The 25,575-nt window shown below is 39.6% G+C and overlaps 1 protein-coding gene across 1 annotated transcript in view; it reads right to left on the reverse strand.

Annotated features, from left to right (window-relative positions):
• Positions 1 to 6,307, reverse strand: part of ZNF397 (zinc finger protein 397) — a 47,024-nt gene extending 40,717 nt beyond the window's left edge. The window contains exons 1-4 of the mRNA XM_046671327.1: positions 5,021 to 6,307; positions 4,375 to 4,869; positions 3,969 to 4,110; positions 28 to 1,027 (exon numbers count right to left, since the gene is read on the reverse strand). Of these exons, the coding sequence (XP_046527283.1) occupies positions 28 to 1,027; positions 3,969 to 4,110; positions 4,375 to 4,788 (1,556 nt within the window). The 5' untranslated portion in view covers positions 4,789 to 4,869; positions 5,021 to 6,307. The remainder of the gene's footprint in view (positions 1 to 27; positions 1,028 to 3,968; positions 4,111 to 4,374; positions 4,870 to 5,020) is intronic.
• Between the last annotated feature and the right edge of the window lie 19,268 nt (positions 6,308 to 25,575).

The raw sequence follows: 25,575 nt of genomic DNA on the forward strand, positions 1-25,575 counted from the left end.
TGATGGCGCATAAGGACTGATCTGTGCCTGAAAGCCTTTCCACATTCATTACATATATAAGCTTCATCTCCAGAATGGATTCTCTGATGCTGCACAAGGGCTGAGCTCCTTTTGAAGGTTTTACCACATTCATTACACTGATAAGGTTCCTCTCCACTATGAATTCTCTGATGTCTGATGAGGTTTGAGCTCAAACTGAAGGCTTTTCCACACTCATTACATTCATAGGGTTTCTCTCCGCTATGGATTCTCTGATGGGTAATCAGCTCTGAGCTCTGCCTGAAAGCTTTTCCACATTCGTTACATTCATAAGGTCTCTCTCCTGTATGAATTCGCTGGTGTCTAATAAGCTTTGAGCTCTGGCTAAAGGTTTTCCCACACTCATTACACTCATAGGGTTTTTCGCCAGTGTGAATTCTTTGATGTATGATGAGATATGAACTTTGACTGAATGCTTTGCCACATTCATTACATTTACAAGCTTTCTCACCAGTATGAATTTTCCGATGTCTAATGAGGGCTGAGCTCTGATTGAAGGCTTTCCCACATTCACTACATTCATATGCTTTCTCACCACTATGAATTCTCTGATGAATAATAAGATATGACCTCAAACTAAAGGCCTTTCCACACTGGTTACATTTATAGGGCTTTTCTCCGGTATGGATTCTCTGATGTTGCGTTAGAGAGGAATGCTGTTTGAAGCTGTGCCCACATACGTCACATCTATAGGGTCTCTCTTCTGTAGGAACTTTCTGATACGTTATCGAGTTTGTGCTTAAAATCAAGCTTCTCTCAGACTCATCATGGTGGTCTCTCTTTCCCAGAGATTTGTGTGTGAAGGTTACTTGACTAAAACTGCCCCCTTGGAAAGGGGATTTTCTTAATCGCTCCACTGTAGGACTTCCTTGCTGCCACTTTAAATTGCTTTCATGTTCACTAACTGCTCCAAATGAAGGTCCCTGGCGAAGTCCTTGTGATTTTTCTCCCAAATTGTCCTTTGTCACTGATTCATCGTTCTCACAATCTGAAATGATAATAGCAAAAAACAGATTTTCTATTTCTCCAGTCACTCTCAATATTCAGTTTCTAGGTGAGAGAAAATACAAGCTTCTACCCACAAAAGATGTCACTGTCCACATGTATCTTTTCTTTAACTGGTCATAATAGGGTCCCTCCTCCTTTCTAATACTAAGACCTACATCTGCACTTTGAATTTCACCCTTTCCCGCCTCCTCTGAGACTCAGTTATCAATTACCTACGACTCCTTTCCTAGTATTTTCAACCTTTCTCTACTGACTCCTGTTCATCAGCATTTAGATAGGCTCAAGTTTCTCTCATCTGTTTAAATCAAGCTCCTTGCCTACAGGCCTCCCTCATGCAGCCTCACTCACTCTCATTCAGAGCAAACCTTGAAAGGGTTGTCTGTACTCAACCCCATTCTGCAATCTGGTTTCTGCCTTACCCTTGGCACCCACCACGTCCCGTCCCATCCCATCCCCCACATACTAGTCTGATCAAGGTCACCAACTTCATAGCTGCTTAATCCAATGGATACTTTCTAGATCTCACTTAGTTGGCCTCTCTGTAGCACTGATACTGGGGACCACACTTTCCTTATAGAGACATTCTCTTCCAGCTATGTTAGCCTGATTTCTGTGGCTGTTCCTTCTTAGATTCAAGGCTAATCGTGCAAACATGAGTTCCTCCAGATTCTGTTCTGGGCTTTCATGTATCCTCACTTTACAAACTCTCTTCTATCTCCTAGGCTTCAATCACTATAAATGTCACAAGCAGATTTCTCCTCAGATCCCCAGTTCTATCCCAAGTCTATTAAGCTCTAGACGCTCAAATCCAACTGCTAATTGGGCATATTCCTTGTGGATATTTCACAAGCACAAAAATGTCCCAAACTAAACACATCATCAGATATATTTTTTCCCTTATGTTTTCCCTTTTATATGAATAGTCCCACCATTAACCAGGTTGTTCAAGACTGAAACCCCAGTATTATCCTCAACTCCTCTCCCTCATGCTCCATTTTAAAAAATTACCAGCTACCACAATGCAATTTAAGTGCTGATGAGCAGGGGTCAGCTTTGCTCTTCCCTACCGACTATAATACATCTTGATTTATTCACTGCAGCCACTTGGTTTACAACAATCTCTAACAGGACTCTCTGCTTGCCTTCCTCAAATCCATTCTCCACTCTGCACCTAAGTTCTACAGCACAAATCCCATCATGTCACTCCTTTGTCTAAAACCCTTCAACTGGACCCCACTGCACTGTACAAACTAATTAGGAGGACATACAAGCTTTCACAATCTGGGTCCCATTTTCCTCTCTAGTTCATCTCTAACCACCTCTCCCCTATGAATTCTCTATTCAAGTCAAATTGAACTACTTGCAATTCCCAGAATGGGTTGTATTCTCTCACCTTCAGGACTTTGTGGCCTTTGCTTGTGTAATATTGTAATACAGGAAATATATATTTGGTCTTCATCCCTAGTTCCTGGCACATAGCTTATTTTGGGGGGTGGGGGTGCGGTGAGGAAGATTGTCCCTGAGCTAACATCTGTTGCCAATCCTCCTCTCTTTTGTATGTGGGATGCTGCCACAGCATAGCTTGATGTGTGGTGTGTAGGTCCACACTGGAGATCCGAACCTCTGAACCTGGGGCGTTGAAGCAGGGCTCAAGAACTTAACTACCACTTAACCACCAACAGGCTGGCCCCTGGCACACAGCTTTAAAAACCCTTGGAATTTCCTAAGTGGTAGGGGTGAGAGGAGTGTCTTTTCTTATTCATATAGCCCTTAGCAACCGTATCTGAGTTTATGCTAATAAGATGACTCTTGGAGGATGGGGGGTGGTTGCCAAAGGAACTGACCACTGTGATGAGAGAGCTGGAACTTACAGCCCCACTCTCTGACCTCCAGGGACAGGGGCTGGAGACTGAGCTAGTCAATCATGCCTACATAATGAAACCTCCAAAAAACCCTAAACAAAGGGGTTCAGAGAGCGTCTGGGATAGTGAATGCATCCCAGTGCCAAGAGGGTGACACACCCTAAATTCCAGAGGGACAGAAACTCCTGTGTTCGGGACCCTTCTGACTTAGTCCTATGTACCTCTTCATCTAGCTGTTCATTTGCATCCTTTATAATAAAATGGTAATAGTAAGTAAGGTGTTTCCCTGAACTCTGTGAGCTGCTATAGCAAATTATGAAACCTGAGGAGGGGGCTGTGGAACCTCTGATTTACAGCCAAATTGGACAGATGTGTGGATAACCTGGGGACTTACTACTTGCGACTGGTGTCTGAAGTGGGGAGGAGTCTTGTGAATTGAACCCTTAAGCTGTGGGGTCTGTGTTAAATCTGGGTAGTTAGTGAGGAAAAACCCCACACAGCTGGTGTCAGAAGTGTTGTAAGCAGAGAAACAGTTTTTCCCTTTAGCTTAAGACACTCCTCCTTCCACCTATTTACCTGGTTTTCTCCCACTCACAGTTCAAGTCTTAGTTTAGATATCTCTTTCTCTAGGAAGTATTTCTTGAACCTCTAAGCTTGGGTTAGGTACCTTTATATGTGCTCCCAGAATACCCAGTGCCTACTTTTATTCTATAATTTACTCTATACTGCAGTTGCCTTGTTGCTTCTCTACCACGCCATCTAGACCTGAAAGTTCCTTGAAGATAGAGACCCAGTGCCTACTCCAGTACCTGACATGTATTAGTACCTATTATGTAATAAAGGAGTAAGTGAATAAATGACATGGAAACTGACACAAGGAAGACCGGCTGTAATTCATTCAGGGTTGCTAAATACAAAGCTGCTAAAGTGAGCACCTCTGGTCTGGAATAATAAAGGTGAGGCTCACATGTGGCATGTTTGTAAAATGCAATTAATTCTTTATACTCAAAACTAGAGGCCTAAGTGATAACAGTTCCCAGATGAGTTTCTCTCTCTTACCACTTTTCGGGGAAAGGCAAGGTTCCCAGGGTTTCAGCTGCATCTTTAAAGGCTGGAGTTGGATGTCTGTTAAATCTTGGGATGCTGCAAGACATGTCAAATCTTTCCATGGTACTGCTGGTCCCTGTGGACTAGTGGGGACCTGAAATCAGTAAAATATGGTTAGTTTTGCGAGGAAGTCCCTAGGGAAAGAGCTTAGTAAAAATCTCAGAGGTCAACGAAGACATCTCCAGGGATGAGGGACAGGAAAAAAACAACTAAAGGAAAGAGACAGGTATGACCCTAATAGCCACTTCGGGATTATGGCTCAGTAGAGACAAATTTTCTTCCTACTGTTATGATGATGCCACATGCTCTAGTCTCTAAGTTCCTTTTCCCACAACATAAAACAGCTCCCTGTTCCCACCTGCTGCCCTGGATCATCAAATTCCCTCTCCAAATCCTCCAAGAGAGTCACAGCTTCCTCGCCGCTTTTTGGACTATGTTGCTGAACCCAGATCCGCAGCTCCTCAGGCAGGATGCTCAGGAACTGCTCCAGGACCAGCAGCTCCAGGATCTGCTCCTTAGTGTGTACCTCTGGCATGAGCCATTGATAACAAAGCTCCTGGAGTCGGCCCAAAGCCTCCCGGGGCCCAGGTGTCTCCTGGTAGCAAAACTTCCTGAATTGCTGGCGAAACAATTCTTGGCAGGATTGGGTGCTCCCATTCTGTTTAAATTTCTGACCCCAGGAAAGGCTTTCTTCTACTTTCACCAGTATTAGTTCTTGTTCCTGAGGATTCTGAGGTACCAGGGTTGAAATTGCTCTGGATTCCACAGCCATTCTGGGCTGAAACAGCTTAGCAAAAAGCTCACTACAACTGGGTACTGTAGTTCAGAGTTCCTTTAAGTATCTTCTTCTTTCCTGAAGGATATAAAAGCACTGTTAACTTATAACAGTGAAAAAAATCTCTAATAACTTAAAAGATCAGTCATAGCAGTAATATATTTAATGGGAGAGCAGGTTTGAGGCTGTAACTAAATAATCATCAAGTGACAAACTAAACATTACTCACCTTATTCACTGTTTCCCATTCTGAAGAATTCCTACCACTAACACTGTAAGAAGTTATTTTAGAAGCAAAAGAATTCAATATTAACATGAATCACATACTGAGAAATTTCCTTTTCAATTATTTCAATCTTGGGTGCATCAAGGAGAAAAGTCTGTCTTTAATATGTCTGTAAAACTTGTAATAACACTGATTTTAAAAAATTTATTTTTAGTTACTTTCTATGGCAACTGTTTTCATTTAAGGTAGTAATAAAATATTTAAAAAATTCTTATTAATTATGAGTTGATTTAAATAAAAATATTATTGGAGGGGCCGGCCCCAGGTCCAAGTGGTTAAAGTTCCCTGCCCTCCACTCCAGTGGTCTGGAGTTCACAGGTTCAGACGCCTAGTGCAGACATGCTCTGCTCATCAGCCAGGCTATGGAAGCATCCCACAAAGTAGAGGAAGACTGGCACAGATGTTAGCTCAGGGCCAATCTTCCTCAAGCAAAAGAGGAGGACTGGCAACGAATGCCAGCTCGGGGCAAATCTTCCTCACACACACAATACACAATGGATATTTGCCATTTGATCAAATTTGGTATTCACTGAATTTCTTCAACAAACACCGAGGCACTTACTATGGGCTCTGTCATGAGCTGGGTATTAAGAGACAAAGCTTTCTGCTTGTGGATAAATGAGTCTACCGAGGAATTAACCAAGAAGTATTTAGTAAATGCTTACAACGTGCTCAAAAACATGTCAGATATCACGGAGACACAAAAGAAGCAAAGAAGGTCAATCTCAAGTCTCAAAAAGCTTAGGACATGCTGGATCACACATTTTTAAAGGTGAAATATGGTAACAAACAATTACGTATTAGATTTTGTGATATAGATCAAATACGATCTGATTTTAGGATGGGGGAATATCGATAGGAGGGTATGCCCTTGAATTAGCTGAACACATCAGTAAAATTTAACCCTAACACTACAGTTAACTTTAGAGATTAGAACATTTAGGCTACAATTCCGTGGTTTATGAACCAGCCCGGCTGCACTAGCCTTTCTATTTTTACACCCTGGTTAAAGCTAAGCATTTGTCAAGTCACGGAGGCGGGGCAGTAACTACCCTTTCGGCTGGAAAGCAGGGGCTCGAGCACTGGGCTCCTCTGCGTCAGCAGGACGCTCGGAGACGCCACCGGGACAAGAAGCCGCGACTCGGGGATGGGCAGGCCAGGGAGCGGGGCTCCTCCAGCCCGCGCCCGCCGTCCTGGCCGCGCGCCCACCCCGCCCCACCTCCGCCTCGGGGCCCGCGTCGCTCACCCCGAAGCCCAGGAGTGGCCAGGCAGCGAGCCGCCGACCCGGAGCGGCGAGCCACAAAGACCGGAAGAGCGCGCCCGCGGCCTTCCGCTTGCGCGCCCTCCCGAGCCTCCGCCGGCACCCCCCCGTGCTCACAGGCAGCCAATCAGCATGCACCCTGCTCTTCCCACCGCCTTCCGTCTGTAGCCGCCCGCCCCGCGGAGCCTCGAAGCCCGGGACAGGGCGATCGGCGAGGCGGGCGTCGTTCTCAGAGTCGCGTCTCCCGGGAGGGCAGAGCTTCCCGCCTTGGCCGCCTCCTACCCGGACCGTCTCCCTCCGCCACCCAACAAAATTGGTGCCACATCACTCCCCATTCACCTCACTTCCAATTTTCCAGACGAGTATTGAGATTTTCCTGTAATTCCCATGCGTTTCCAGGATCTCTGGCAGTAAACGCGTGGATGAATGGGCTGAACAAAAAGTGTGCTTATATTGCCCTTCCGTATGCATATTATGGAGCTTTTCCACAGCTCTATGCGTAGCTATGTTATGCCCATTTTACAGCCATTGACGCTGTCCGAAGTCTAGAGATGCTAAAGTCCCCGTAGTTCAAGGAGACTCTGGTGTCCCAGACTCTGCCCATCTAATGCGGGGTTTTCCCATTTTTCGCTGGAACCTAGCTGGCCTTAAGTCTTACTATTTACATTTTTCTCTGGCCGCTTAGTAGGTGAAAAATGATGCCTCATTTTGTTTTAACTTGCATTGCTTTTAAATTAGTGAGCTTGATGTTAAGATATTTCCCTCTCGTGTTTGTTGACCATTTTTGGTTCTTCAAAAAAATGGCTTTTCCTGTTTTAAACTGAGGTGTTACTATTTTTCTTTTATATTTGCGAGAGGTTTTTACTTGCTAAGGATATCAACTCTCCTTTGTTGCAAGTATTTCCCCTTTTATTTGTAATTATTTTTAAATGTTAGTACAAGGTGATACATACATAGATACAAGTTCTCCTTTGTGAACTAAGACAAAACATACATATTTGGGAAAAAATATTTCTTGGCACTCAGTTACTTGCTACGTAATTCGTAATCATTGTAAACTGACTCTAGCAATTTTACAAAGCAAGAGAACAAATAATTTTACCTTGTGTTTTAGTTATCTGTTGCTGTATAACAAACCACTCTGAGACTTAGTGACTAAAAACAGCAGGTGTTTTATTGCTTAATTCTGTGGTCAGGAATTCAGTCACAGCTTAGCAGAGATGGCTAGTCCGTGCTTTATGAGGTGTCAGCTAGCATGGCTTGACTGGGACTGGGAACGTGCAAGATGACTTCACTCACTTTGCTGTGGTCTTGGTGCCTTTTGGCTGGTGCTACTTGATTCTCCTCCATAAAGCCTCTCTCGTCGTCGTCCCTCATCATTCAGGAGTTCAGATTAAGTTTACTTACATGATGCCTGGCTTCCAACAGAGTGAAGGAGGAAAGGAAGATGCTAGTTCTCCTAATTAGGAAGGAAAATGCTTAGGTCTGGAACTCGCATTACATTACTTGGCTGTATTCTATTGGCAGAAGGACTAGACTCATGGCAACGGGAAATAGACTCCACCTTTTAATAGGAGGAGCAGCTTGAGCATAGGAGGAAATTTAGGCAATCTTTGCATCCAATCTACCGCACCTTGTTATATTGAGAAGCCTTCTGTTTACGAATGGAACTGTTGAAAGAGAGAGGGAATGCTTGCAACTGCAGGAATAGAAAACCTTACTAAATGTCCTTATGGTTTAAGCCTTTTTGTTATCCCACATAGCTAGATGTGTGGAGGTAAGGCCATTTCCAGCATTGGATAATTCAATGGCTTGGCAATGTTGTCAAGGACCCAAGTCCCTTCCCTCTTTTTGCTCTGCCAACTTTAAGGGTGTTGGCTTGTCCTCCAGTCTGGCTTCCCTTAAGGTCCTAAAATGGCTGTCTCAGTTCCACATTACAGATGATATCCAGAAGCAGAAAAAGGAAACACATTTATCTTCTGCTCCTTTTTAAGACTAAGGAGAACCTCTTCCCCCAGAAGATTTTCCCTCATATCTCATTAGTTAAAATTGCTTCTTCTGTCTATGCCTATCACTGACGAGGATGTCATGATAGGTTTAGGCCCACTGAGAGTCATATCCCAGGACTGGGAGGGGCCAGCCTCTCCTGAAGGACACAATCTGGGGAAGGTGAACAAAATTAGGATTATGTTTAAAAGGCAGAAATGTTAAGGGCAGAGAAGGGGTAGATAGATGAATGTTGAGTGTGCAATAGCAGCATCTACTTCAATAGGTAATCTGATTCCACTAGGTAAGAAAGTGAGACACTAGGAAAAAATCCAAATTCCTATCATTCCTTATAAGATGGTACATATATTTAAAATATAAACCAATTACTTAGTTGCAAGAGATGTAGATTGGAGATTTATAGCTAATTTCTAGGACTTGATTTATTACTTAAAAAAATTTTCTTTTGAGGAAGATTAGCCCTGAGCTAACACCTGTGCCCATCTTCCTCTACTTTATATATGGGACGCCTGCCACAGCATGGCCTGACAAGTGGTGCGTGCCTCTCTTCCTCTACTTTATATTTGGGACGCCTACCACAGCATGGCTTGCCAAGTGGTGCCATGTCCACACCTGGGATCCGAGCTGGTGAACCCTGGGCCACTGAAGCAGAACGTGTGAACTTAACTGCTGCACCACTGGGCTGGCCCTTGACTTATTTTTATTTTTATTTTTATTTTTTATAAATATTGGGCCTGAGCCAATCTGTTGCCAATCTTTTTTTTTTTCTTTTCGCCAAAGCTCCCCAGTACATAGCTGTATATTCTAGTTGTAAGACCTTCTAGTTGTGCTTATGTGGGACACCACCTCAGCATGGCTTGATGAGCAGTGCTAGGTCTGTGCCCGGGATCCAAACCAGCGAAACCCTAGGCTGCCAAAGTGGAGCACATGAACTCAACCTAACCACTCGGCTCCTGGGCTGGTCCCCAGGACTTGATTTAAATTCCCAGTGAGACAGCAACTGATTACCTTCTAAGAGCTTTAGCCAACAGTTTCCACTTACACGGTATCTTATTCTGTTTGGGCTGCTATAACAAAAATACCATAGACTCAGAGGCTTATAAACAACAGAAATTTATTTCTTACAGTTTTGGAGGCTGGGAAGTCCATGATCAAGGTGCCAGCAGCTTCAATGTCTGGTGGGGACCCACTTCCTGATTCGTAAGGTTGGTGAGTAAGGCTGTTCATTCAGTCAAGTCCAACTGCTTGAATTACTGTATCATTTAATAGTGCTCTGCTTCATGGTCTTCATTGGTGAGATAAGCTCGTTGAAATTCTAACTGTAAACCACTGTTCAATGTTTAAGGATAGAGAAAATGTCTTCTGCTGCTTCCTTCATCCAGCAAATATTATTGAAATTCGTATATGTGAAATGCTGGTAAGAAAAGTAAGGGATTCAAATGAAATAAAAGATATGCTTCCTCACTTCACTTACCACTGTCACTCCTAGAGTATAATCCCCATGAGGGCAGAGGTTTTGTGTTTCTGCTGTTGTCTCTCCCGTATGGCCTAGCAGAGATATTTACAAGAGAAAGTATTGTTGCTGTTAAAGTAATTAAATAAGGAGGCCATTAGTCTGAAGTGGGTCTAAAGCCTTGGCAGCCTACCTAAGCCAGAGTTGATTTTTGTAAATGCCTCAAGGTTAAGAAATTGAAACTTAAGGACAACTAATCACAAACAGCCAACTAGGCTTTCTCTAACAAGGCAACCACTTACACTGTAGCCCAGCAGATAATCTCCCTGCTTTGCTTCTGAGTCTGCTCTGTAAGTCTTTCCCTTAGCTCCTGCCAGGGGAGTGCCCCTAGCCATTTCTGTTTAGTGCTGCCTGATTCCAGTGGATGTTCACTCAAATAAAATCTTCAAAATTTTCATGTGCCTCAGTTTATCTTTTAACGGTGCTAAACCTAGTGATAGTAAGTATTTGAAGGATTCAAAGAAGTGGGGTATTCAGAAAGGAAAATTTTGAATAATATGTGTCGACTATATTTAAATAAGAACCCAGGATTTATTTTAATCACGCATAGTAGGATGACAGACACAGAGACAACTGCCTTTGAAAGAGTAGTTTATTGTCCCTAGTTCCTAGAGGATGGGAGGTCCTGCATGCCACACAAGGCCACATGGGGTCACTCACAGGGAGAAGCAGAGAGAGAGAGAACTGGGACTAAAACGTTGTTATTATAGTGGCAGGAAGAAACTAGCTGGGGACGTCCTCTATTGAGCAGGAAGCAAAACACACTTGGAGGCTTATGGTTGGAGGGTTTGTAATAGATTTCTGACTGTCTGATGGTGGGGGTGTTTGTAAAAATCCTTGGGCCATTAGCATAGCCCCATGATTTCAAGATGCCAAATCATCAATTACAGAATATCAAGAATAGTTATTACAATATTATATTCTATTACTGTTACCATGATGTCAGCAATTTAGCTTTGTACTTTTCAGAGGCAGATAATAGAGGTATTAACAGATGAGACAAGGCTTATTTGTGGTATCCAAGACAGTAAACAAAGGCCTTATTTACTAAGTTGTTTCTCTTTGCTTCAATATCAAAGAAAGCCCTTGAGATTGCTCATGAGATGCATTCTTGCCTTAATCATGCCTAGAACAGAGTTAAAGCTAGAGGTAGGCTCTTATTATTGTTTTACTTTTTTCCTACCTTTTCAGATTAACCACAATGACAAATCTCATCCTGACTCTTAATCCTCTCAGCCACTTCAGAAAGATTTTCCACTTGGACTCTGTTCTGCCTTAGGGGTGATTCAACAAGGATACATTCTAAAATTAGGGGGGAAAAGCAATGCCTTTCTAAATGCATGGAGTATGAGTAATTAAAAAAAAACTCAGCTAAAGAAGCTGAGCGAAACATATTCTAATGGTTTTGTGGGTAGGAAATACGAGAGTCTAGAGAGAAAGTTGTTTTTAAAAAAGCTGTAGGACTTGAGCTCTAAAAGACACTCACCTCATTTCATTATAGCTATTATTTGTGGTAAGCTGGATGTGTTTAAAAATCTAATTTGGTTGCCTTGAGTTTGTATTATTTGCCTAAATTCTTTTGTTGTAGCAATCATCACTAGAAGGAGATTTAGGTTTTAACTGAATTTTTTCACAGAACAGTGAACTTAATGAATACTCATTGGGCTTCTGTTTGACAGTGTCTAATGAGAAATTAATTTCTTTCAATCTTGTTAGGTAGCATGGAGGTAAATAACTAATTTATATGCTATCCAATATTACCTTTAGGCCTCCTGAATGCCAAATACAGTTTTATTTTAAAATATTTTTCAGGGTGCAACCTAATTTCCTTACCTTTTCTGGATTTGTGTTACTTTTAAAAATTCATTATTTTATGTTATGTTTTTATGATTGAGATTATACTGCTGCAGGTAATAACACTTTTCTTAAAAATGGCTACTTCTTTTGGTTATATTAAAAAGATCCAATTGAATTCTGTTTTGTGGAACTTCCTTTATTCATATAATCTACCAGTGTGAAATTTGCAATCATGTATACAGAGATTACAGTAATAAGACAAACAATAATAAGAGCCTACAAGTTGACTTTCATTACCAGGAATGGAAATGGGGTACCAAAGGGAACATTTGGGGCCAGCACTTTGGGGAAGATGGAACAAGCGGGTACGGGCAGAATAATGTAATGGTTACAAATTCAGGTTCTGGAGCAAGATTGGGTTCAAATCCTTGTTCTCTCAATTTTTAACTCTGTGCAAGCTTCTTAAATTTTCTATGCCTCAGTTTCCTTTTCTGAAAAATGGTGATAGTTATAGTACCTACCTCAAGGTGGTTGTGAGCATCAAGTGAATGAATACATTTAGAATAGTGCTCAGTGAAGGTGTGTTATTGGTATTTGGGGGAGGAGGGGTTGAATTGGGGAGGAGAGTGTGGAGGCCGGAAGAAGGAACGTTTCTGCAGGTCTGGATTTGCCTGATGGTAAGAATTATGTAGGGTCTTTGTTAAAAACACACATTTCTAGGCCTTCAGTTAGAATACCTACGAAGTATTCTGGGAATTTGGATTTTCTACAAATGCCTCAAATGATTCTTATTATCAAATTAGCTTGGGAAATTGTGATGTGGTAGAGTGTAGACTGAGAGTCCGACAGATGTGGATTCTGACCCATTCTTTAAACAGTTACGTCCAGGTGTCCACATGCACCAGGGACTGTTTTCAGTGCTGGCTATACAGCAGAGATAAAAACTGACAAAAATCTCTCTTGTTTTGTTCTTGTAGACATTATAGTCTCCTGGGATTCCTGCTCCAGGAGGCCAACCAGGGGCTCCCTGAGGACTGGAATGATCTATTTAAACAGTAAAAGCTTTTATTTTCTTGTCACAAAAGCATTATGAGTTCATTAAAGAAAAAAAAATAAATCAGAAACCGGGGAGCTCATGTTGGAGAGGGAAATGCTCAGCTGCCACAGTCCTGATGTTCATATGAACTGAAAGAATTTAGAAGAGAAAGAAAAATAGTGGTGGGGCAAGTGGTTTGGTGATGGTGGAGATGTCCAAGTGGTTTTACCTTTAAATGAGAAATTGAGCCACTTGACCACAGAAAAGCAAATATGACCAGATTTAGTTTCCTTGGCTTTTGGGTTTCTGTATTTACTATCTGATTGGCTAGTGGCCAAGCCTAATAGATTATTTTGACAAATGCCTTCAAAATTGCCCTTTGAAAGGGAAATTATGGCAGCTGAATTTTAGTTTTCTCTTCCCCCGGGAGGATAGGCTCAAACACAGAAATATTTTCACTTTGTTGATGGCTTCTTGTAAGAGGATATATTTGCCTTTGAAAACGATTTTGTTGCTCTCTTGTCAGTGGATACCAAAAAGCATTTGACAGTGGTTGGAATTGTAGTTCAATTTGACATAACTGGTGGCCTGTCTCCTTCTAGGGCCAAAGCAGGAGTGGTAGCTATTTATTTTGTGTTGTTTGTTTTTAGTAAATGAATTAAAGAACACTAGGGTTAAGATTAATATTGGAATGCTATAAATTTAATTCTGTAAAAAAATACATATGAAAGACAAAATACGTTTTCTTTGAAACTCTCGAGTATCTCTGTTTTTATCCTTGATTTTCAGCTTCTGGATTTATTTCACACTGGGCATGGTGGTTTATTTATTGTCACTTTTTGTGTACTTTATGCTTTAAGTACAGTATAAAAAAACAAACATTACAAGCAAAATTCTATTTCGGACGTTGCTGTTGGGGAAATGAGCTGTCCTTTTCAGTGATATTTTAGACAGCTGATGCTCACCTCTTTAAGAGCCAAAGTTATTACATTTTTGCACATTCTAAATGTGCTGCACATTATCATCCCCTTTGAAAGGGAGCATATTGAAAAATTTTAAAGCTATAATTTACTTTTATACTAAAGTATAATTTTTGGAATTTATGGAAGTATAGAGATAAGGATACTTCTTATTTACTAGTCTACCCGATGCAATCCAGTGTCCTCTTACCATTCCACTGAAGTTGAACCATTGAAGATAGTGACCTTGTAACTGCCAAATCCAATGGCCTCTTCTCAATCCTTGTCCATCCTGAAATCTAGCATTTGTCGCTGTTGATAGCCTATCCATTTTTTTTTTTTTAGTGTCTAGGGCACTATTTTTTCTCTACCATTCCATCCACACTTTGCCTAGCTAGCTCCGCTTTACTACCTGCTTCCTTATATAGGCTTCTGTCGAGCCCATCGTCAACATTCTTTTCTTCTCCATATATACTCCTTCTCTCAGGGAGTAATTTCACCCTTCTGCTCATACATAAATGATCCCTAAATTCGTATTTCCCTTCCTGACGTCTCTACTAAAGGAAAAACTGTTTCTCTACTCTGAACACTTTTGACACCAAATGTATGGGTTTTCCACACCAAGCAATTCTCCAGTTCTCTGTGGACACCAACTGAGTATCCTATAGTTTAAATCAGTTCTGACACTAACTCCCCGGAGTTAGCGTAGACCCCACAGGTTAAGGGCTGGGTCTATGCCAGGAACTGGGGATAAATACCAAATATATATTTCTTATTGTATCACAATATGACATCTACCAAGCCCCAAATCTTAATTTCCAATTTGTGTGAACATCTAACCCAGATAGTCCACCAATGCTTCAACATTTACACAGCCAAATACAATTCAATTACCTTCTTCCATTTTTAATCTTATTATTAATAATAAATTATTATTATGGACTTATTATAATAGAATAATTGTTCTACTTTATTACCTTTCCTTTTTTCCCCTCACATTGTTATGACTAAGAAATTTTAGGGGCCAGTGTAAAGGACCAGGAAAAACTGGTCGTTTTAAAACTCTGGTCCTTTTGAATCATCATCTGAAATAGTTCAAATTTGTCTTCTTTTCTTTTCTAGTATTTCAATTCAGGCCTTTTCGTCTTTCTTATAATAGCTTCTTAATTGATCTCCTTGGTTCCTATCTGCTCTCTTATTCTTATGCATCTTCCAGATTCCCGCCAGAGTCTTAACATGAATCTGATGATGTAATCATCCTATTTATAAATCTTTGCTGCCTTGCCGCACCCTCAGAATATCCCCTTACCATGTGTGTACCCTTACCATGCCCTTCAGCATCTGCCTCCTCCTGACCCGTAGCTATTATGCCCCTGTGTACTCAGGCACCAGAGCTGATGGACTATTTCTCTCGTCCTACTCGGTTCAATTTCCTTGTCTTTGCTCTGACCATCATCTTCAATAACCTTTTTGCTTCTGGTTGAAATCTTCAGCATGTTGTTTTCCCTGTGAGAGCTTCCTCAGCCTCCTAGGAAGGGCTCTTTTATGATTTGCTCCTCTTGACTTATTCATGTTAGTACTCCTTGGACCTAGGGAAGTTCTTTGAGCATCTATTAATTTCTTTTTAAAGTTAAAGATACTTAGTTTTAGAAATTATCCTAAAAACACAGTTTTTGTTACCATTTAGTTTTTTAATCTGGTACATTTCCTTTGTTCAGTTTCTTATCAAGCCACACTAATATCATCATCATTGTCATCATCACTTTGACAAACATTTAACACATTTCTGGACTGGCTGTATACAACGGGGGTACAGAAAGATCTAACAATGGGTCCTGCACTCGCCAACTCAGTGAACCGCAGAGCAGACCTGGAGTGATGCTAAGGGATGGTGCTTCTTCCAGTGCTGCGCTGCCAGAGCTGAGACTGTGCAGGAGAAGAGGATGTGCTACCGAAGTCTCCAGGTTCCATTTGAAATTCAAAGTCGTAACCTGATTCATACTTGACACGTTTCTGAGCTCACTGGCTTCTCTCCGATATAATTTTAAACAAGTCTCAAGTCAATTTTGCAGTTAAACGGGTCTAGTCAGTTTAGTTTTGTGTTTAAATAGCAACTGATTTCTCAGTCTCCTAGGAGACTGCATGGAAACTAGGGACTCAAATAATAACCCTTTAAATAGAGAGCATGTCAGGATCTCTTAGAGCTTTAGAATCGAGGAGTCTATTAATTAACAGTGGGTGTAGGTAAGCATGACGATGTGGCAGAATAAAATGAGATTAGGAAAACACACAAGCGAATGCATTCTGCTGTTGACTGAATCTAAACAAACTAAACAAAATAAATTCAAACTCATACTCAAAGTAATTGTTTATCTTTTTTATCTAACTTACGCAACATTTTACCATAATTTTTTTTCCTGCTTTCTTTTTCTCCCCAAATCCCCCCAGTACATAGTTGTATATTTTAGTTGTGGGTCCTTCTAGTTGCAGCATGCGGGACGCCGCCTCAACATGGCCTGATGAGTGGTGCCATGTCCGCGCCCAGGATCTGAACCCTGGGCTGCCAAAGCGGAGCATGTGAACTTAACCATTCGGCCATGGCGCCGGGCCCTACCATAATTTTATTAGTCTATAAGAGGATCACATGCCAGTAAGATCCTACAGGTCTAATAAAATTTATGAAGATGTTGGCTGTCGGTCTAAACAGAAGTAACTATACCATCGAATCAATTCTTCTATTTTTACTGAAGTGTTTACTTGTACAAGGAATGAGTAAATTAATTGAGCTAAAAATCCTCACCAGTTTTTGTAGCTACTTGATTGTATTATTATTGTTAGTATCTATGTTAATAATATGGTTATATATAAAGGGTTAGTATTATAAACAGTAAAAATATATCACGTTAATCATGCTTATTAGGCTCAAAGTCTATCAAATGTGCATATGAGAGGTGTTGCAGACGATACAAGCATTTTTCAGCTTCTTATTCTCCCAAGCTTCCCTTGTTCCTTTACCTCTCTCCTCTCTGGCTTGGCAGGAACCTTTCTAGTTTGCGTTGTGTTATACCTGTTGCGAATTAACAAGCAGGTGATAATAGCAGCAGTGGCAACACTGGATCTACTTGTAAAATGGTTGAAACCATACAACGACCTCTACTGCTTTGGAAATATGGCTTGGCTGGCAGCAGCAGAGGAAATAGATTTTTGTTTACCCTGTATTCCACAGTCCAGCCATTCTGTGGCAGTTCTGAATACTCATGAGGAAAAAGTCACAGGATTTTTGAGTTTCCCTGGGACATGCTGCCACCTGTTGGCCAGATAAAGCAGGGCAGCTTCAGTAGGATCCCAGCCGAGCCCCAGTGTGATTTCTCATTCCCGCTAACGTTTACCACTTTCTGAACACAGAAAATTTGGATTTTCAATATCTAAAGGATTCATCAAATATTTGAATTATAAAGATAAATCATATAACAGCTTAAGGAACCAAATAATCTGGAATACTTTCCACAGAGTTACGTGAAGACATAGATCCTGTAAAAGAGTAAACTCTTATTATAGCTACTTTTGAGTTGTATAAACAGAAAATTAGCCTTGGAGAGTTTTATAGTGAAACTCTTAAAAGTGATGGCATACATGGAAACTAAATAACTTTGGCCTAAATGAAAAGTTGGATATTTTAAATGTCATTAATATATAAAATGTGTGCTATAAAGCCTACATTTTGGGGATATTTAATTAACTCAACAATGTTTATTAATCATCACTGAGCCAAGCACTCTACTAGGTCTGTGACTACTATAGTGACTAAAAGACAGAGGGTCCTCCCTCGGAAACCTGTCTAGAGGGTGACAAGAAGCCATCAACAGAATTCTGGAACAGGATAAAGCACAGTATATGTAGAGTGCTCTGGGAGCACGGAGGAGGGACTTCAAACCCCAGCTTGGATTGTGGAAAATACAAGACAAAGCAGATTAACATAAATATTCTTTAACAGGCATGCTAGTTTACAGAAGACAAACGCAGACTTAAACCTCCACCTCCCATAAGGAAAACTTAGACGCCAGTTTCATAGTCACATTTCTGTCTAAAGTGTCTTATTCATTGTAAATTTTCCTTCTTTTTCTTCTCTCAGGGAAAAATACTTAAATTTAGAAAAATTGTGTTCTCTTTCCATAGTTAAGTTGTAAATCATTTAGTGACTAAAACTTAGACTGAAATGACCGGAGGCTGTGAAAGCGTATGTATTTATAATCTTTTGCTTTTCATGATCACTTAGCAATACTGTAATCATGCTGTCCCTCATTTTATAATTTAGGTACATATTCTGTAAAGAACCACCTCTTGAACTTTAAATAGATTTTTAGCTCTGTAGGTCTGTAAGTTTTGAGAATATAATTCCTTTCAGCTTTTAAATTTATTTTGTTTAAAATGAAAGGGCAAGTTGCCAGCCTGTAATGAGTGAATGAATAAAATAAATAGATGAGAAAACAAGTGAATAAATAGATAAGTAAATAAACACATACACACGCAAAATTAGCTATTGAAATATTTCAATCTTTAGGTTACTTTTGTAATAAACTGTATATGTCTTTTTTTTTTAAATTTATATCCGTTTAAAATAGTGTGGCATTTCTATATCTTAGAATTTCACAAGGTTCAGTTATTAGTGCCTTTAAAATTTCTGAAAATATTTTTATCATTGTTCCTGACAAATAAAAATGGCAAGCAATAGGATATATTGGAATATATGAGGAAGCCATTTGGTATAAACCTAATTCTGCCGGACTTTGTTTTTTCCAAAAGGGCCTGACTGTGGCCATTGAGCATGCATTGTATATCTGCTTAGACATTTTGAGATAAAGGTGCAACTTCCCTCCCCCTCCCAATGTTGGCATCTCCTTAAAGATTAAGCATCTTTCTTTAGGCTGGGAACTGATTGCAGCGCTCATCTGTGACTGCCCAGCTCGAGGCAACAGACCTGCCACCCTGCGGGGTTCACTGAGACAGCAGGCCTATCTGCTATTTCCATCAGTCGCTGTGCTGACAGAGCAGCCTCATGACTATTGTAAAAGGGACATTTCAATCATATGTGAGACATACTCTTTGAGGGTATATAACCAGCCTGTGTACCCCCACTTCTTTGGAGTGCTCTGTTCCTTTGTGGAAAGACTCTCTCGGGTTATAATCCTCAGATTTCAGCTCAGAATAAACTCACCCAAATTTTCATTTATAGATTGGTTATGGATTATTTTCGGTGACATTCCTATCTTAAAGTAAATTTTAACTAATTTCTTAGACTGTTAAATGGGAAGTCATCTTTCAGCCTTTGACCCAGGGGCCCTTTGCTACATCTTAAGACTCCCAGTTTCTGATTAGAAAGTCTTGACCAGAATATTTTCAGTAAAAAAAAAAAAATTCCTTGAGATCCCTTTTAATAGAGGATAAAAATGAATAAAATAATCTTTCCTAATCTGCTTTAAAGTTGTTTTTAATCCAGTTTTTGAACAGATAAATTTTTGGGTGGTTTGAAAAATAGCCAAAGGTATAAAATGAAAAAATTTCCTTATCCACTCAGTCCCCACCTGCCTGCCTACCCTCTGGATAGTCAGTATAAGTGGTTTGTTATATATCATTCCAGAGTTTCTTTATGCATATTTAAACTAATCAAATATATTTTCTTATTTCACCTGTTTTATTCAAAAGGTAGCATACTATATACTGTGTTTTCACTTTGCTTTTAAAAAAACTAACAATAGTTTCAATAAGTGAGATCTTTCCATATTATTTACCTAAAGAGCTTTCTCGTCTTTTTACAACTGTGTGATATTCTATCATGTAAAATTAAACCATATCTTCTTCAGTGTCTGCCTCCTATTGATGGACATTTAAGTTGTCCCTAATTTTTTGCTGTTGTATACAAGGAATAACTATATATACATTTTTTTTTAAGATTGTCACCTGAGCTAACAACTGTTGCCAATCTTTTTTTTTTCTTCTTTCTGCTTTTCCTCCCCAAATCCACCCAGTACATAGTTGTATATTTTAGTTGTGGGTCCTTCTAGTTGTGGCACGTGGGACGCTGCCTCAGCATGGCCTGACGAGTGATGCCATGTCTGTGCCCAGGATCCGAACTGGTGAAACCCTGGGCCTCGGCAGCAGAGCACTTGAACTTAACCACTCGGCCATGGGGCCAGCCCCTATATACATTTCTAAATAGGATTATTGATCTTTTCTTATTGTTTTCTGTGAATGTTTTTTCCTAATTCATTCTTTTTTTTTTTTTGAGTTCTTTTGTTTTTTCTCTGCAAAGCCCCAGTACATAGTTGTATATCCTAGTTGTTTGTCCCTCTAGTTCTTCCATGTGGGATGCTGCCACAGCATGGCTTGAGGAACGGTGAGTATCTGTGCCCAGGATCTGAACCCATGAACCCTGGGGCGCTGAAGTGGAGCATATGAACTTAACCACTACACCACTGGGCCAGCCCCTGTTTTGTTTTTGCCATGCAGAAATTTTTTATTTCTATATAGTCAACTTTGTCAATTGTTTCTTCTATGGCTTCTTTTTTGTATCATGGTTAGAAAAGCCTTCCTTACTTCAAGGTTGTAAAAGAAGTTTCTATTTTCTTCTGGTACTTTTATTGCTTTATTTTCACATCTAAGTCTTTAATCCATTTAGAGTTATCCTGATGTAGAGTGTGGGTCTAACTTTTTCTTTTTTCCAGGTGCTTATCCAATTGTTACAACACAATTTATTAAATAGTCCAACTTTCTTGATTAATTTCAGATACTACCCTTTTCATATACTAAATCCCCATATGTAATTGATTTATTTCTTGGTTTCCTATTCTGTTCCTCTGGATTTGTCTGGCTATACATGCGTCGGTTTTCCTAATTGGCTTTTGATTTATTGAACATTAATATGATTTTTGCTTGTTTTTGTTCAGTGAATGACATGGAGTTATAAACGTCTTGTGCTTTGAGAGGCATATTTTGATTCTCAGGGTATGGTGTTTTATTCACAGATGATAGAGTTGCCCATGCCTGCATCTTGATATGTTCAGTGTCTAGTTCTTTTGTTTTTTCTTCCTTCAGACCAGTGTTTTCTTAGATGTGTTGGAGAGATGCTTAAGACATTTTATTAGCCAAGTTGGCTCCCAGATAATATCTGTACAATTTGGACATGAGCTAGATCATGTAAATGATCAAAGATAAAAATAGGACTTGATCTTGCCCAGCTCTACAACACAGGAAAGTGAGAAATATGAGACTAATCATTTAGTATTCACAGAACAGTTTTTCTTTTAATGTATTATTTTAGTTCTTTCTTACCATAACTTGGTAGATACTGTTATTGCATTTTATGGATGACAAAACCTAGGCACAGATTGGTTAAGTGAGCCCAAGTTCACACAGGGAGTGGTGGAGCCTGGATTTTGAACTTTGGCAGTGTGTTTTGCTTATTTCATTTTGTTTTTGAGATAACTACCAATTCACAGGGAGCTGCAAAAATCATACAGAGATGCCCTGTGTATCCTTTACGCAGTTTCCCCTGATGGTTACATAAGATATAATATAACCATTGGGGAAACCAAGTAAAGGATTATGTCTTACAATATTAAAACTAGAAAATCGGTACAATGTGTGTGTATAGTTCCATGCCATTCTATAACGTGTAGATTTGTTTAACCACCGCTGCAATTAAGATACAGAACCAGTCCTTCACCACGAATCTCTCCCTCAAGCTATCCCTTTATAGTCACACCCACTCCTAACCCTAACCCTAACCCTGGTAACCACTAATCTGTTCTCCATGTTTATAATTTTGTCATTTTGAGAATATTATATAAATGGAATAATATAGTATGTGACCTTCTGAGAAGGACTTTTTTCACCCAGCATCATGTCCTTGAGTGCCGTCCGAGTTGTTGTATGCAGTTTGCTGTAGACAGCCTATAGTTGGGTCATGGTTTTCATCCACTCTGCCAATCTCTGTTTAATTGGTGAATTTAGACTATTTTCATTTTAATGTAATTATTGGTATGTTAGTGTTTAAATATTCCATTTTATTTTTTGTTTTGTTCGTTCTCTCTGTTTCTCCATTTTGCCTTCCTGTGGATTACTAAAACATTTTTTAGATTTCATTTTAACTTATCTATGCTGTTTTGAGTGTATGTCTTTGTACAGCTTAGTGGTTGCTCTAGGCATTATAGTACATATGCATAACTCATCACAGTCTACTAGTATTGACATTTACCAGTTCGAATACGGTGTAGAAACCTTACTTCCTTTTAAGTCCCTTTACCTCCCCCATTTTTAATATAATTGTCCTAAATATTTCTTCTATATACATTAAGAACCACATCAAATAATGTTATATATTTTTTGCTTTGACCATCAAACCATTTAGAAAACTCAAGAAGTGAAGGAACATCTATTGTATTTACCTAAATTTTTACTCTTTTCGTTCTTTCTTCCTTCCTGATGTTCCAGGGCTCCTTCTTTTATCATTTCCTTTCTGATTCAAGAACTTCTTTTAGCTATTCTTTTAGGGTAGGTCCGCTGGCAACAAATTCTCCTCCTTTCCTTTCATCTTAGAATGTCTGATTTCTCTTTCATTCTTGAAGGATATTTTCACTTGATACAGAGTTCTTTTCTTTGAGTACTTGAATAATATTCAGAGTCTTCTTATGTGTGTCTTATGTATAATGTCCAGGGATTTTAGCTGTACTTGGCAGGAGGAATAGGGAGAAGTACACTTATGCCATCTTTTCCTGGAATCAGAAACCCCTAGAACAATTTTTAGTACTTAATATTATTTGTATTCAGATTTGGAAACTGGAGACTCCAGGAGTTCTCTAATGTATAGTTGATTTTTTTTTCAAGTATGCTAGAATTCTCACCAGTGGTATTAAAATCACATGTCCTGAAGTCACCAGGAAATGATGTCAAGAACAAAGCTGGAGGCATCACACTCCCTGATTTCAAAATATACTACAAAGCTATAGTCATTAAAACAGCATAGTACTGGCACAAAAACACACACACAGATCGATGGAACAGAATCGAGAGCCCAGAAATAAACCCCACACATCTACGGACAGCTAATTTTTTGCAGAGGGGCCAAGAACATACAATGGAGAAAAGAAAGTCTCTTCAATAAATGGTGTAGGGAAATCTGGATGGCCACATGTGAAAGAATGAAATTAGACCATTATCTTATACCATACACAAAAATTAACTCAAAATGGATTAAAGACTTGAATGTAAGACTTGAAACCATAAAATTCCTAGAAGAAAACGTAGGCAGTATGCTCTTTGACATTGGTGTTAGCAGTATCTTTTTGAATATCATGTCTCACCAGGCAAGGGAAGCAGAAGAAAAAATAAACAAATGGGACTACATCAAACTAAAAACCTTCCTTCCACACAGCAAAGGAAACCACCAACAAGATGAAAAGACAACCCAACAATTGGGAGAAGATATCTGCAAATCATATATCAGATAAGGAGTTAATATCCAAAATATATAAAAAACTCATACATCTCAACAAGAAACCCCAAACAACCCAATTATAAAATGGGCAAAAGATCTCAACAGACATTTTTCCAAGGAAGATAAACAGATGGCACATGAAAAGATGTTCAATGTCACTAATCATTAGGGAATTGCAATCAAAACCACAATGAGATATCACCTCACACCTGCCAGGATGGCTATTATTAAAAAGACAAGAAATAACAAGTGTTGGAGAGGATTTGGAGAAAGCAGAACCCTCATACACTGCTGGTGGGAATGTAAACTGGTGCAGCCACTGTGGAAAGCAGTATGGAGATATCTCAAATAATTAAAAATAGAACTCCCATATGACTCAGCTATTCCACTTCTGAGTATTTATCCAAAGAACATGAAAATGTTAATTTGAAAAGACATTTGCACTTCTATGTTCATTGCAGCATTACTCACAATAGCTGAGACTTGGAAACAACCTCTGTGCCCATCAACAGATGAGTGGATAAAGATGATGTGGTATATGTACACAATGGAATACTACTCAGCCATAAAAAAGATGAAATCTTGCCATTTTTGACAACATGGATGGACCTTGACGGTTATTAAGCAAAATAAGTCAGAGAAAGTCAAATACCATATTTCACTCATATGTGGAAGATAAAAAACAACAACAAACAAACGCACACACAGATATAGAGATTAGATTGGTGGTTACCAGAGGGGAAGGAGGGAGGGAAGAGGACGAAAGAGGTGACAGGGCACATGTGTTTGGTGATGGATGGTAATTAGTCTTTGGGTGGTGAACATGATGTAGTCTACACAGAAATTGAAATATAATGATGTACACCTGAAATTGATGTGATATTATAAACCAGTATTACCTCAATAAAAAAAGAGAAAAGATTGAAGCTTAAGATATTGGATGCAAAATGTAGATGTATTTCTAGGGAATGTAAAATGATTTATTTACCAAAAGGAAAAGACATCAGAGTACAAATAAAAATACCAGCTGAATGTGCCCAGTGTTTGTCACCTATTCTCTTTTGGACTGATTACTTTCTGGGCATTTAATGAAATAGCCCTTTGTGAAAGGAAAGGACTCCTTTCCAAAATTACACGTGCAGCATTTTAGAGAGACGCACACTCATTAGTGTTGATTGGAGTTGTATAGCTCATACTACCCAGGGTATTACAGCTCGCTTTGTTAGTGTCTCATCTACTGCCAGACTCCCAAAAGGCCCTGAATCTGGCAAGCCCACAGTAAGATGAAATGCATAGCTATTTCTTTAAAAGAAAATGCACTCCAAGCTGTTCTCTGTAAGTTTTAAGCTTAGATTTAATCAAGTCCAGCCAAAATTATTCCACCCAGGAGCTATTATCACATTCCTTCTTTTGAAAGCAGCTAAAACCACGGAATTGTTGGCAGTCACATCCAATCCTTTAGAAACGAAAAATTCTTATAGCCTCCCAATTCCTAACTCCAACTTCCTCTTCCTGTTTAACATGTTTGTGAAGTTATTTGGGAAAAAAAAGAGAAAGACTTGGAGTTTTAATTTGTAAATCTTCAATTTAATGCAAAATAACTTTCTGCTGATGAAAAGGATATGGAATCTGGGAGAAATAGTAAACGGAAAACTCTAGTTTATAAGGGGATTAATACAGAGAAATATATATATAATGTACATGTATATATATATATTTTTTAGCTAGAAAAATAAAACATGAAACAAAAACAAAACCCAGGAGATAATGGCAGTAACCTCAGACCAATGTTAAAACCCACTAGTTTTTCTTTATTTAAATGTTTTTTGAGCTGCAACTCCTTGAAAAACTCGAAGCTGGACTGAGCCATAATCCCCTCTGTCCACATCTGTTTCTTCACCTTGTTTTTATAGATGTTCACATGAAAAAGAAAATGCTTACAGTTATATTCTACTTACACCTTGTCAGAACTGTCTGTGGTTTTGTTTGGGATCTATTTCTGTTATACACGATAGCCACTTGCAATTTCATAAACGGCACTTTTTGATTTGGAAGGACAGTTCACACTAGGGAAGGCCCTTGAAAGCTGATCGTGAGTGGTGCACGATGTGCTCATTCTAAGCAAAATTGACAAGCGTGCTTTTGGCGCCTTCGTAAATCAGTCCCATGTTTCTCTTTCCTGAGTCCACCCATCCCACCCTTGGGCCCTGTCCTGAGGCCTGATTCTACTTTCGCATGGCTGTCAACAAATTTTTGCTAACATTAGCTTAAGGTATATATAAAAAATGACTTAAGTAAGGTATGGTTCCTTCCAATCTTTTTTCCTTTTATGTAGGATCTTTGGAAGATAAAAAAGTGCTTTTCTCTGCCACTCTGCCTGCCTGAGGCTAGCAGAAAAGACACAGCATGCCATCTAGAAGGAGTGTGGACCC

This window comes from Equus quagga, chromosome 9, assembly GCF_021613505.1.
Source record: "Equus quagga isolate Etosha38 chromosome 9, UCLA_HA_Equagga_1.0, whole genome shotgun sequence".
Taxonomy (NCBI): Eukaryota; Metazoa; Chordata; class Mammalia; order Perissodactyla; family Equidae; genus Equus; species Equus quagga.